Source organism: Carcharodon carcharias, chromosome 12 (assembly GCF_017639515.1).
Source record: "Carcharodon carcharias isolate sCarCar2 chromosome 12, sCarCar2.pri, whole genome shotgun sequence".
Lineage (NCBI taxonomy): Eukaryota > Metazoa > Chordata > Chondrichthyes > Lamniformes > Lamnidae > Carcharodon > Carcharodon carcharias.
The window spans coordinates 80,078,290-80,093,485 of record NC_054478.1 but is presented as its reverse complement, the minus strand read 5'-3'; the positions used below and the strand labels follow the sequence as shown (position 1 = coordinate 80,093,485).

The window sequence follows — 15,196 nt, the reverse complement described above, 5'->3', positions numbered from 1 at the left end:
CCTATCATCTGACAGATGGAGGTGACTCCCACAGCTACCTCGACTACAGCTCCTCACACCCCGCTTCCTGTAAGGAATCCATCCCATTCTTTCAGTTCCTCTGCCCCCATCACATCTGTTCTGATGATGCTACCTTCAAAAACAGTTCCTCTGACATGTCTTCCTTAATCGAGGTTTCCCACCCATGGTGGTTGACAGGGCCCTCAACTGTGTCCGGCCCATCTCTCGTGCATCCGCCCACACACCTTCCTCTCCCTCCCAGAACCAGGATAGAGTCCCCTTGTCCTCACTTAACACACCACCAGCCTCCGCATTCAAAGGATCATCCTCTGCCAACTCCAGCATGATGCCACCACCAAACACATCTTCCCTTCACCCTACCCCCCCGCCCCCCACCCCCCCGGTGGCATTCCGCAGGGATCGTTCCCTCTGGGACACCCTGGGCCACTCCTCCATCACCCGGTACACCTCAACCCCCTCCCATGGCACCTTCCCATGCAACTGCAGAAGGTGCAACACCTGCCCCTTTACTTCCCCTCTCCTCACCGTCCAAGCACCCAAACACTACTTTCAAGTGAAGCAGCATTTCACTTGCACTTCCTTCAATTTAGTCTACTGCATTCGCTGCTCCCAATGTGGTTTCCTCTACATTGGAGAGACCAAACGCAGACTGGGTGACCGCTTTGCGGAACACCTTCGGTCTGTAAACAAGCATGACCCAGACTTCCCTGTCACTTGCCATTTCAACACACCACCCTGTTCTCATGCCCACATGTCCGTCCTTGGCCTGCTCCAATGTTCCAGTGAAGCTCAACGCAAACTGGAGGAACAGTACCTCATTTTCTGACTAGGCACTTTAGAGCCTTCTGGATTGAATATTGAGTTCAACAATTTTAGATCATGAACTCTCTCTGCCATCCTCACCCCCTTTCCGATCCCCCTTTTTTCCAATACTTTATACAGATTTTTCTTTTCCCACCTATTTCCATTATTTTTAAATGTATTTCCATCTATTGTTTTATCTCTACCTTTTAGCCTATTTCGGTCCCTTCCCACTACGACTCCCCCACTAGGGCTATCTGTACCTTGCTCATCCTGCTTTCTACCTTTAATGCACATTCCTTAGATAATATCACCACTTTCAACACCTCTTTGTCCTTTTGTCTATGACATCTTTTGGCTATCTCCACCTATCCACATATCACTGGCCCTCTATCCAGTTCTACTTGTCCCACCCCCCAACTTTAAACCAGCTTATATTTCACCTCTCTTCTATGTTTCCTTAGTTCTGTTGAAGAGTCGTACGGACTCGAAACATTAATGGTGCTCCTCTCCGGAGATGCTGTCAGACCTGCTGAGTTTTTCCAGGTATTTTTATTTTTGAGATGGAGGTGACTGTTTCTCTTGAAAGGTGCAGCCTCCTTCGACACTGCACCTTAGGCATATTGAGGTAGCTGCTTCGCCGACTGTATACCCTGGCAGCAGGATAGTGGCATCTTTTGCGGTACTTTCCACCTTTCCTCTTGGCCCTGCACCCCTTGTGCTTGCGCCTGTCCTCCCAAAAGTGGCTCCCCTGGAGGCTGAATGTGGACTCCTGGCCCCCTCACCCTTCTGGCCCTCCCTTTCCCAGGTTAAGGGAAGGCTTCTTGAAACCATCAAAGTCCCAGAAATGATCTTTGCTGTAGACTCCTGACCTGAAAGGTGCTACTCCTGTCCAAGCAGTTGTGAAGAGTTTTAAAGTATTCCTGCTCATGCAGGCAAGTATCAGTAACTGTAAGCATTAAATGTCTGACAAATAACACTCATGACCCTACTTATCCCTCCTATCCTGCCCGTGGATGAGGTTTATACAAACGTGGCCGACCCACCTGCCCGTTTCGACAACCTGAAGATCGCACAAGGCCCAAAAAATCCTGACAATTGCTGCCTCAAGGGCCTTCGGTGGCTCGTTAATTAATGGCAGGTGTGCATCAGAGATCATTACCTGACCGCCCACCTGCATATCACAATGGTGCATGGTGAGGTCGGGACACTCGCTTGCCGTCACCGCACATCATTTTACGCATTGGAGTGCGGGACTCGCCCCCTCAGAGATCTCTGGACCCACCTGCTTTTCCTTGATATTCATGGTGTACATGCCTTCATTTACCTAAGCCCTTCTCTGGACCCGCCTGCTTTTCCTTGATATTCATGGTGTACATGCCTTCATTTATCTAAGCCCTAAACTCAAATTTCCTCCCTGTACCTCTTCACCTCTCTCCCCTTTTAAGATGTGCCTTAGAACCTACTTCTTTGACCAAGCTTTTGTTCATCTGTCTTAATATCTTAAGCAGCTGGAGGTTAAATTTTGTTTTACAATGCTCCAGTGAAGCAAATTTTAAATTTATATATAGCTTCTTTAATGTAGTAAGTCATTGTTGAGGAAGCAAAAATTGATCATTAACCATGGAAAAACATTCAGTAAGAGTCAGAACCTTCAAGGCTTGACACTTGGATCTTGTTGGAGACAGTAAATTTACCATGAAGTAACTTGACTGCATGGATGTGGTCCAAAATTATCCAACACATATGGTTTCTTAGCAAAAATGGTTGTGTCTAGAAAGCAATATTACACACATAGGGATGAATTTTAAACCTCATTGGACTGGAAGGGGGAAAAAAAAGCAAACAGGGGAATATAGCCCAAACTACTCTTTGTACCAACATTCGACTAAGTTCCCAATCTTTGATCAACAGAAATGTTCACATAGAAATGATAATTGACTTGTAAAATGGTAAAATATTAATCATTTACACAGTTTCTAAGTTTGAATGCAAACAATTCTTATATGTCATGAAAACGGTTCTTTATCTCTTAGATGAAGAAAAGTAACTTGAGGGAAGAGTTTGCCAAGACACACAGCAGCCAGGGTTCAAATTTATTTGCCAGTTACATGTAAATCACTTGAACAAACAAACCAAAATATTATTCAACTTTCGATAATTAGGGAAACATTCTTGATAAATAATCTTTATTTTTTACTGTCAATTTCTAGAAAAACCCTACAGATTCTTTTAATCACAGGTGTATAACATTTAAGCAGTTTATAATAGCAAAGAGAGCATTTAATATTTAAACATGAAACTTGTCAGAAATAAAGTTTGAGCAAATATTTGTAATTAGAAAACTTCATATTTAATTAGTAAAACAATTTTAGAATGAAGAAAATGCATTGCCATGCACCATTAGTTGCATTTTTAGTACCTCATCCATCATGAAACTATCTGTACTTGACATAGGCAAGTGACAGTATATTCTAGGGAACAGGAAAAATGAAGTGGGTACCCATACCAGCCAGGTAGATAATTAAACGTACTAAAATTAACATTTCCAGGTTTTACTAGGTTAAACCCAATTTTGAAATGTTTCTTAAATTTAATTATCCAGATTAACCCTAAAAGATGACGAAGTCTGGACTGTGGATAGGTAATGATGTTTGAAAAGTATTCTCAAACAAAGTCATCTAGGATATCACGTAATGTTAGTAGATATATTTCATTAGAGTGGGCTTGAGTATCTGAGGTTGGAACACAGTGCTCTGAAAAACTTCTTAAAGACTGCTGTCGGTTCCCATGCAGCTAAACAGAAGCTGCTTTTGGCAAGTGGTTTTTCTTTATGATATTTGCCAAACTCACAGGCAATCCTGAATATAAAGAAATCCTTTCAAAGGCTTTTTCAAAAGCCACAGTATAGTAGTTGTGCTTTCTTTCACATAAACACACACAATGAGGTACTCTCAATAAAACCTCACTGCAGAGGGAACTAATAGAGGTGATTCAAGTTATTCAAAAATTCCACAATTTTGTAACAAGTATGGACTTGTCAGCATCACTGAAAAAATTAGGGGCATTTGTTAACAGTGAGATTTCTTAGAACAGGAGCCACCTGTTTAAACTTCCCATCTGTATCATCTTTTCCTCACAAATCACTCAATGTGCTCTGAATTTTTTATCTGCCTTTTTAAAATTACTAAGGATACAAACAAAAATGCAAAACAAATATGCATGTTTTACATTGACATGATTAAACTTATTCATTCAATTGTCTTTTAAGGCCTTCGTTGAAGTCTTTGCTTGAAGGCCTCAAATTAATCTCAACAGCAGAGGCATTTGCTCAAAGTAGTGGGTATTGTGAGTTAAGTTTAGGTTGCTGTCTGAGAATGCACAATGTAGCTGATTTCCCAAGGGTGTATCAATGCCATCAAATCAGATGTACTAGTGGAATATCTTTCTACTGTTTCTAGCAAAATTATTTGAAAATCTAGAGGATTTATTTAAAAGGTTTTATCAGGTAAAGTTTATATAGAGCACATTTTTTTGAAGAAAGAGATATTGTGTATTTGAATTTCCATGTGAAGCATTTTTGATAATTTACAATTTATGAGAAGAATCCATTCTAATTTGTTTTTAAAACTCTCTAATGACCTGCAAAAGAATATTCGGGTCATTGCAGCAGCAGCAGATGGTAATCACCTATACACAGAGTAATCCCTTGTCTGCTTTACATTCTTTTCAAATAACAAACTGCTAAAATCATGTTCTCATTACACAAACACATAAAGTCTGGCTATTCGGACAGCTCATAATATCTTGAGGATTTCTTCAGAAACAAAGTTAGTCATTTCTAAAGAAAGTGCCACATCATTAACTTTTAGCTAATAACTAGATGGCAATTCATTGACAATTTCAATGTTATTCAAAACATTTAAATCATTTCACACTGCAGCTGGAACTCTTTCTAGATTGCCAGAAATTCAAATTATGAAGAGGTTGCTCTAACAGGCAGTAACTCCAAATGTTTTTAAACAAGGAAAAAGTTATCTGGTCATGTTATGGTTCTGTAACAGGAGATGAAGTGTTCAGATTGGAGCAAACTGCAAGAATGAAAGAGTGTTTCAACCAAGACCGGTTACTGATTTGAAGCACTTCTGCTATATTTTCTTTTTATTTATGCTTTGCATACTAATTTACTTACTAAGTTCACCTCTTTTCACTTCAAAAGTGTTCTTGCTCAGTAGTAGCAAACCCATCTCCAAATCAGAAAGCTGTGGAATCATAGCTCCACTCCAGAGTATGGGGCAGGAGATCCAGCCTATCACTTCCATACAGAAATGAGGAAGCAATGCATTATCAGAGACAGGGCCTGGGATAGTCAGGTGCACAAGTGGAAAACACCAGGCCTAAGCTCTGGTGGGGGAGCCAAGCTCTCTGCCAGAATAGCAGCAATCATTGGCCGAATAGCCTGTCTGGTCTATGCACCAGATTGCTACTGTTCTGGCAGTGTCCAGGGCAGCCAATCACTGGCCAAGTAGGATGCGCCACATTTCCCAGTCCGCCCTTTCTTGCTTGCCTTGTGTGAGGACTGTTATATTTCTGTTGGGCACTGTGGCAGTGGGTGCTTTTTCATACCTGGCTGAGGCACAAGGTAAATGGTCTACCTCTACATTAAAGTTTAACCCCACATCCTGCATTGCTGCCTCAACTGTCTGCAATTTGCACTCCTTGGCAGGTGAGAATAGGCCAGGCTGAGCTGTGCCTTCCTGTTTCCCCACTCTAACACCCACCCACCACCCCCCCCATTCCCAATTTAATGGTTACCAAATTAGATTCTATGAGAAATGCCCAATTCGGCAACGTATTTCAGGGGAGGTGACTGACAATGGTGGAATCTCACTGTGGCAACAGGCAGCACCATAAAGACAGGAGAAAACCAAAAGAAAAACAAATTAACTTGCATTGTGTAATGACGTACAATATTAAAATCACAAATAAAATTTCTTATAAACTCGTGTATTTTAAAAGCGGATCTATGAAATTACATGATACACGTGCACGAAATTAAAGTACTTGACATCTGCACCTAAAAATTATATAATGTTCCTTTAAACATAAATCAGAGCCATAACCAACTTTTAAAATATTACCCTTTGTCAAGAAGTCCCAGTGCTGAACCAAATCAGTGTCAGCTTATCATATGGGGCTATATCTTGCTCTGCATCACAGAAACAAAATATCCATATTTAACTGAAATCAACAACCAGTAATTAAATTATAGAAAGGCATGGATTAGAAACAGAGGATTCTGGAGAACTCTGTGAAATTTTGGAGTGTCGGGGGAGGATATCTATAAGTCAAACAATTGTTATAAATGCTAAAAAGTTCATTTTTAATAAACTGCTCCAAATGTGCTGGTAACCAGTGCAGTGCAGAAATGGATGCAGATTTCTGGCGGGAGAGATTGCCTCTCAGCTATGTAAAATGAGACAGCAGAGAAGGCTATATGTCATGGAAAAAAAATGTAGTGCCATGTTGCAAACTTATTAAAATCAAAAGGCATGAATATTGCAGCAAAGTATGAAGGCAAAACATTTGCACACAAGGAATGCAACTGATATCAAAAATATACTCAAAAAACACTACCACCACAGAGACACATTAATACAGGTACTGGAATATTTAGGACAATACTTATTTGCACAGCAGTTTGCAGCTTGCCATTTGGCACATGACACAGCAGTGATACCTGCATTGGTAACGGCAGTTAGGCAGGATATACCTGGCTACAGTGGTACAGTCACAAAAAGGATCATTCATGAATATTTACACCATTGCTATGAAAGCATTGGGATCCAAAGTCCAAGGCGCATTCATGGTTAGCTTTAATTCCTTGCAGAAGACTTACAGGTAATTAAGTGAGAAATCCCCAGACTCCATAATTTCCCACTGCTCATACAAAACCGTGCTCATCATGAAACACCTTCCAGCAGTGGCACATATGGAACACTCAAGTCATTAACAGCTGTGTCATCATGTAGCCCTGCATAAAGGATTGTGTTGTAATAGCCCCATTGCCTGCTATAGGTTAGCATCAATAAACACACAATAAAATGAGATGCCCAGTTCTGGTGCAAAACTACCAGTGCTAGCCACAGATATGGATAATAGTTCTTTTGTATTTTGTGCAGCTCAGCAGTTGGCTTTGTAGGCTCCCAGCTGTGCTAAACTATCAGCTACAGGAGACCTTTGCAGTGGTGCAAGTGTTCATGCAAGTTGAAGAAGTTCAAGTTCAAGAGAAAAACAGATTATAGAAGTAGTGAAAACCTCAAAACTAATAATTCACTTTAAGCGGTTCTGCAGCATGTGATAGTTTGAGTGGAGAAAAAGAAGCATCAGTTGTCTGAATGACAAAATATGGCTGACTTCTACATTGTGGAGGTCCTTGTGGTATAAAAGTGGAGTGGTGGTCCTCAGTCCTCTGCTACTAACAGAGCCTGACAGATAGTTAACAATTCACTGAGCTCTTTATCTCAAAGATGTGTCCCTTGCCCCCGCCACCCTGGTGAGCCTTTGTTTTCTCATGCACTGTTTCTCCGTAATACACAGACAGCTGATTATTACAGTTGACCCACTACCTTGTTAGTATCTACAGCTAGTTGGGCACATTCTCTGTTCCCTGCACTCCCATGCCATCCTCTCTTCTTCCTCCAATGTGGTTTATTTAGTACATTCATGCTCTCAGGCAGAGAGCACCACTATAGTATTCACTTCTTTCTCTGCTCTGGTGATGCTTCAAATTGTCTCTTTCCTCAAGCTTACTAAGCTTACTAACTCAGGGTATTACTTTCCTCTGCATGTAAAATTGAAGATAAATATAATTTAGCCACAGAATTTCTCCTTTAATTTTACAGGCAGAGGAATACTTGTGCTCAGGTCAGGTAAGAAACAAATTACTCGTTTTTTGATTTGACCATACAGCTACTGAATGCTGCTCCAGGCCGATTTTAACAAGCTTGACAAGCTCATTAAAGTATTATTTTCTTCTTCCCTTTTCAGTATCATATGGATGCAAAGCTAACTCAGAGTAAAACTAAGCAAAGGCGAAGTCAGATAGCACTTTCTCCAGACATTAAACCATTCTCAGTCAAGTCTACATCTTCATAAAAAAATTAAACCAGAGCAAAATGTAGTCCATTTTTACATTCAGAACATTTGTTTCCCCTGTAGGGAAACTTAGCCATCTGTGGCCATACTAATGGTTACTAAAAGGACACAATTTATGACAAAATAAATACCAGGACAGTCTAAAATATATAACTATTTACAAAAATGTACAACTTTTTTTCAATCCCAGTTCGAAATGTTGACTATTTTTTGAACACACAACTGGGTCCTGGCAATACTGAAACACATTCATCAATTGAAAAATCAATAGTCAGTTGCACAGTTGACTATTGCACATTACTTCAGGTTAAAAATGACAAAGACCAACATGTTACTGAATGGAATTAGAAGTTTTTTTTCACATCTATATTCTGGAGCAGATGGTAATTCAATCCCATGCTGCTGGGCACTTGGCTTACAAGGCAAATCTTATGCACCAAAACTTGTCAAGCATGAATGGTCTAAAAACATACACTCCACAAGGCAATCTGGGTGTACTTAAAGATAAGAAGGGCAGCCACTGAGGTATGTGCTGCACAATACAGAAAATCTCTGCATAACTAAGGGGCATCCTCAGACAGTTGAAGGGAAATCAATGCACAGTAATGCAATACCAAAATAGTATAGGTTACCTTAGTGTTCTAAATTCAATAATTTTAAGAATACAAAGATAATGGTTCTTAAGAGTAGCTCTCATTTTCCTGCCACGTTGTCATCCATTGTTTCTTGTCACATTTCTTCTTCAATTTTCCATCCTCAAAGGTTTGTCGCTCTTCTTTCCGGATTCGGACTGCATGGTAGCGTGGAACACTGTCATCATAACGGGAACGTTTAAAAAATCCACACTGTAAACAGGGGGAAAGTGGGAATTAGAAGGATCAGTTGTTTATAATAATGTAACCTCTGAAAAGGAAACACACCGATTCTCTAGAGACCTATTCTATTTGAGAAGCACACCACTCAGGAATGAAATAGTGTGTGTCAGACACTTACCATTATGAAGAATAATGGAATAGATTAGTTCAAATAATTATTACCAACAATTTCTTCTTTAACAGTTATTTTTAAGAAGTAAGTTTAGTAATAAACAATACAAAGAAGAGGGTCTCAGGTTCCACTCTTAGCCTGTGCCGAGTTAACTAAGCTCAGCCAGAGTGGCAATTCGAGGGTTACAACTGACGACTTCCCCCAGGATAAAGCAAAAAACCTTCCGGTTCTTGGTCACTGATTAGTGACTTCTATTAGAAATGCATAACTATAGATGCTGGGTGAGGACAACATCAGGTTCAAGACCTCTGTGGGCAAATAGCCTGCCAACACACTGGTGAAGTTTTGTACACAATTAATGTCTAGCTGGATGAGGCAGTGCAAGGCCAACACTGCCCATTAACCCCTAGTCCTGCAAGACTCAGCAGAGAAGGAAAGAAAATTGGCCAAAAAAAACACAAAACAAACTTATAGTTTTCATGTAGACACTTTAACATGATAAAAGAAAATCACTGTTAGAGTCCTAGGTCAGTCTGTAATTGGTCAGGTACTGTTTGAACAGATTTATCAGCAGGAATTTGTGTTCACAGGTGTAAAAATAAAAACACTTATCTAATCGAATCGGAATATACTTTATGTAACCATGTAGATATATCAAATTTAAGGATGAACTGTTCCCTCGTTAAATTTATCTAACTCCATCAAATACTACGGGAGGAATTTAACAAAGCCTGCTGCAGCAGGCACGGTGGCAGGAGGGGCTGGGAGAATCGGGCGGGAGGACCTTTGTCTGATTCCTGGCATCGGGAAAACTGTCCCCAACTTAGTGGGAGGCAGGGAGGGAATCCAACACGGGACTTCCACCCACTGGGGGTGAGATGTCAATTAGGTTCATTAATTAGCCACCTAAAGCAATTAACCCTGAGCCCACCAGAATGTAATGATGGTTCAGAGCTTTAAAGCGACTTACACGGTCTCCAGTAGCTCCCGACGGCTGCTGACAGCCACCTCCATTGCAGGGACTAAAATCCGGCCTATATTTGTGACAGAACATCCTGAAAAGTCATGCTCTCCCAAACTGGGAAGATTTTACTGCATCACTGACTCCAGAAAATTAGTTTAATTTAAAAAAAAGGCAATATTTCCTCTGTGCTTTTCAGGATCCCTGCTGTCTTAGTAAAATGGTAGTCAGAAGCCCTAATAATATGGGGCACCGTTATCTGGCTGTGACTTTCTTCCCGAATTGGCCAATTAATGGCAGAGGGCAGGGTTGCTGTCCCATTAAGGACATTGGGCAGGCTCTCAAGGCTGGAGGACCAATAGTAGGCCCTCCAGCACGGAAGCTGTGACAGGTTGCTTTCTCAGGTAAACAAGGGAGAGATCACCCAAGAGAGAGGCACCCATTCTCCAATTTTCTTAACCCTTAATTAAAGAAATGTCCTCAGGAGACGGATCACAGCCTGTGGCTGCAGCTGAAGACAGGGAGGCTGGGAGGGCTCTGGGCTTGCCTGGAGTAATGGCCAACCCCAGTTTGCTGCTATGTAGCCACCTCCAGACAGCTATATTTTTCCCCCAAGGCCTCTGACAATGGACCTACCTGCCACTTGTGGGTGCGTAGTCCTGCAACCTCCCAACCTCCCTCCTGGTAAATGGACCAGGGGTGGGATGGAGTTGGCAAGCTGGCACACCAGCCAGCAGTGCAAATTTATGCACCCGCCCACCTCTGTGCTCGCCCATACTGGGGCCTAACAGATTCAGCTCTATATTTTGCCTCACAAAAGGAAAAGAAATACAGACTATAAATCTAAAACCAGTAATATAATTAAATAAATAGATATCAAACAGTAATTCAAGGTGCTTCAAACAGTGCTTCAATAACACCCACCATAAAAAGAACAACATGAACATGCAGCAAATTTATCAGCTCTATACACAGCATTTTAAACAGCAGAGTGAAACTATAGAAAGATCTTTCAGATATCAACTTTGAAAGCCGGAACCAGCAAAAGATCTGAAGAGTGAAAGTTCCCATTTCCAGTAGCCTGAAAAGTAAGCACCATTTCCCACGCAAGAAGTTTACATGCGAGCATCATAAAAGGCTGCAGTAAATGCTGGCCCAGCCAGCAAAGCCCACATCCCGTGAATGAATTTTAAAAAGTCAACGTGTAAGAGTACCGTAAGTTCCAATTAATCCAATAGCAGCTTTGTGTTACATATCTGGTGTGTAACAGAGAGATGCTATTTAAATTTGGCCATTCTTCTTAGTGAAGAATGATATTATATTTTCAGGTAATTGTCAATGATGGCATGTTAAAATCAGATTCTAAACTAACTGAATAAACGTACAACTTTGAATAGAATAAGTGGTGTTAACTCATCTGTTCAAAATTGCTTTCTCATTTATTTTAACATCAGAACAACTCGATATGGTCTCCTCCACTGAATCCCAAAATAAAGCAACTAAATGATCAAAAAGGGGATTTAGTTAGATGTTAATGCTGTGCAATTGTGTCCTCCTTTGAGTAAGCGAGGGGGTAAAATGATGCCAAGCTCCACACACCATGCCCTCCAAGCCATGAACTGGAGACCAATGTACTATTTACCAATCAATGGAGGGAAGTGAGTCAACATTATGCATCAGAAGTAAGTCTTTCTTTGTCAGATGGCTGAACGGAGATCTCAGCCTTGGGATACCAGGCATCATAGTGAGGATCTTTTCTGTTTTTCCTGAAGAAACCAAACTACAAGGAAACAAGTTGTGTAATAATCAAGATCTTTTATAAAGTCAGTTATCAGTACACACTATGGCTAAAAGTTGCACAATTAATGGTAATGTGGGTGCAATTTTACAGAACATATGTTGATTCAATATACCTTCATCGGATGTTTTTAAAATGCACTTTTTAAAAAATGAGAATAAAGGAAATGCCCACTTGCCACTAACATAAATATTTACAAGGTCATTATACTCTGACTAATTACAGTTTATTAAATGATTACAATATCCAGACCATCCTTGAGGCACCCAACTGTGTTACCTGAGAAGTTGGTAGTTTTTCTACTGTGGTATTTTTTCTGGAACAGTAACTAAGTCCAATCAATTGCCATAATAATGTCTTAGTACCATGCACCATTAAGGAAAGGTTCACAACAGAACTCAATGAGGTATGTAAAATGTAAATCTGCACACACACACACACCACCCCCCTCACCATATCCTAATGAGCAAAGGCATCGCTCAGGAATTATAAACTGAAATGTCTGACTCAAATTAGCTGAACTCGGTGCAATGTGGAAGGAGCAGCAGACCAAAGGGAACAAAGGTCGTAATGGAGGGTAAGTATTGAGACAAAGATTTAAGATCTAAATAAGGGACTAGTACAATTAAACTGGGTTAAAATTAGTGAGGTCTTAAGTTTCAAATCTTAAGGTTTTTTTTCAAAAAGTAATGTTTTATTTCTGTCAAGTTTAATTAGTAGTCTAACAAATAGATGTATGGCAGATGAGTCTTGTCAGATGCACAACCTGTTCCACATGGGAATTCTTGGAGGCTTTTCATGTCCTGGACAACCACATGTGCTGGAGGTGTCACCTGGGGGAACTTAAGCATTGGGTTTCAGAGCTTGAGCAGCAACTGGCACTGCAGTGCACCCTTGAGGCTGAGGGCTAAGTGAATAGCACATTTCTGATGCGGTCACCCCAGTGCTTAACAATGTGCAGGACAAGAGAAAATGGATGACTGGCAGATTACCAAGGAGGACCAGGCAGGTATTGCAGGGGTCCCTTGAGCACATCTCACTCTCCAGTTGATATTCAGTTCTTGTGAGATTGATGGTTCCTCTGGGTAGTGCAGTCAGAAACAAATCCATGGCACCATGGGTGGCTTCAGCTATATGGAGGTGTGGTGGGGGTGGTGGTGGTGGGGGAGTGGGGGGGGGGGGGGGGGGGGGGGGGTTGATGTGAGAGTTGCGGGAAGCAGGCAGATTGGGAAAACAATACTAATAGGTGATTCAATTGTTAGTGGGAAAGACAGGTTTGTGAATCCAGAGCTGTCGCCTGCCTAGTGTTAGGGTCAAGAAGGTCACAGAGACTGCAGTGTGCTCCAAGAGGGGAGGGTGAACAGCCAGCAGTAGTGGTCCATATCAGTACCAATGACATGGGTAGAAAGAGGGATGAGGTATTCCAGGCAGAGTTTAGGGAGCTAGGAAAGAGATTAATAAGCAAGATCCCAAAGTTAGCAATCTGGATTGCTCCCACTGCCACATGTAACATCAAGAGATAGTGAAGGAGGGAGGGCTTTAAATTCCTGGGACATTGAGCCAGGTTTGGGGGAATGTTGGACCTGTATAGGCCAGAGGTGCTGCACTTCAAGAGAGCCAAGACTATTGTCCTCATAGAGCACTAAGAGGGAATATAATAAAGTCTACATTTGCTTTACAGTGAATGTATGTGAATGCACAGAGCATGGTAAATAAGGTTTGGTAAGCTGCAGGCACAGACAACCACCTGGATTATGATGTTGTGGTGATAATGAAGACCTAGCTCAAAAAAAGGACAGGACTGTATACCAAATATTCTAGGATACAAGGTGTTCAGGAAAGACAGCAGGAGGAGGTAACAATAATGTTCAAGGAGAATATTGGAGCAGAGGACGGCTCCAAGCTTGATGGGGGAAAGCTGCAAGATGCAGACTTAAAGCAAAATAGGCTTGTGAGAAACCAGAAGATCCAAGGAGACAGTTGGAGTTCTGTAACTCTTTACTACGGGCATGTGAAGCAGTGATGAGTCAGAGAATGAGTGGAAGAGAACTTGAATACACGTGGCAATCCAGGGAGAGGAGCATTGGAAGGAGAATTCAAAACCTTGGAAGTGGACCATTGTGGAAGGTGACCGAGAGAAAGCATCATTTGGGAGAAGATTCCAAAGCGGGTTCTTCGAGAATGTAGACTGGAAACCCTCATGTGAAAGACAGAGTCCAGTGAGACCAGGTTGGCTCACAATATGACGAGCATCTGGGGGAAGTTGATCAGAAATCCATAGCATTTGTTTGGGGTGGCATCTGTCACTTGGTTTCAGAGTGTGCTGTGCCTGACCACAGGATGCCTATTGGTTTACATGGACTGTGTACTTACTGTGATCATGAGAGTATAAGATAACTTTTGTAACTTGTGTTATCCTTACAAATCTGTATATATCCGTAAAGGTATAGCTGTGGGTGAAGGAGTATTGTAATTATAGTTCACCTTTTCTTGTCTCTTAAATGTTTAATTCTTTTGTTAAAAAATCATCAGCTGACTCCAGTGGCTCTACTCAGTAGCCACTCTACATGTACCTAATCAAAAAATTAAAGTTAGAATCTATCAAGCCAGGCTCCACCCTGGGATCTGGTTTGTCCTGGAATATCATCAGCTGTGATCATAACACTTGCCATAGAGGAAGTGCAGCAAAAGTTTGCCAGACTGATTCCTGGAATGGCAGGATTGTCGTATGAGGAGAGATTGGGTCGACTAGGCCTGTATTCATTGGAGTTTAGAAGAATGAGCCAGGGTCGCATTGAAATGTATAAAATTCTGACAGGGCTGGACAGACTGGATGTAGGGATGATGTTTGCTCTGGCTGGGGGTCGAGAACAAGGGGTCAGTCTCAGGATACAGGGTAGGCCATTTAGGACTAAGGTGAGGAGAAACTTCTTCATTCAGAGGGTGGTGAACCTGTGGATTTCTCTACCACTGAGGGCTGTTGAGGTCAAGTCACTGAATATATTTAAAAAGGAAATAGATTTCTGGACTCTAAAACCATCAAGAGGTAAGGGGAGAGAGTGGGAGTATGCTGTTGAGATAAAGGATCAACCATGATCATATTGAATGATGCAGCAGGCTCGAAGGGCCAAATGAACTACACTTGTTCTTATTTTCTACGATTCTCAGTCTTTGATTTTTGGAGTTAGAAGATTTGATAAATACTTGTATGGTCGTGGTTTCACGATTGACACTGATCATAAGCCACTGGCAGCTAATTTGAATCCAAAGTTTCCAGTACCTACTTTATCTGCAGCCCGAATGCAGAGATAGGCTTTGATTTTATAAGTACAACATTAAGTACAGATGAGCGGAAGATCATTGTAATCCCGATGTGATGCCTAGATTACCAGCCCTATCTGAGGTAGAGCCAAACACGATGTATTTTTTTTTGCACAGCTAGATGAGTTGACAGTTACAGCAGATGACAT

General features: G+C 41.4%; 1 protein-coding gene across 2 annotated transcripts in view; it reads right to left on the bottom strand.

Annotated features, from left to right (window-relative positions):
• Window positions 1-2,906: 2,906 nt before the first annotated feature.
• LOC121284803 (integrin alpha-6-like) overlaps window positions 2,907-15,196 on the bottom strand; it is a 129,232-nt gene continuing 116,942 nt past the window's right edge. Inside the window, exons 25-26 of one of the 2 annotated variants that reach the window (XM_041200498.1) lie at window positions 11,571-11,708; window positions 8,692-8,825 (exon numbers count right to left, since the gene is read on the bottom strand). In XM_041200498.1, the coding sequence (XP_041056432.1) occupies window positions 11,598-11,708 (111 nt within the window). In that variant the 3' untranslated portion in view covers window positions 8,692-8,825; window positions 11,571-11,597. Of the gene's footprint in view, window positions 8,826-11,570; window positions 11,709-15,196 lie in introns of both variants that reach the window. The other variant, XM_041200497.1, reaches the window with a different exon arrangement.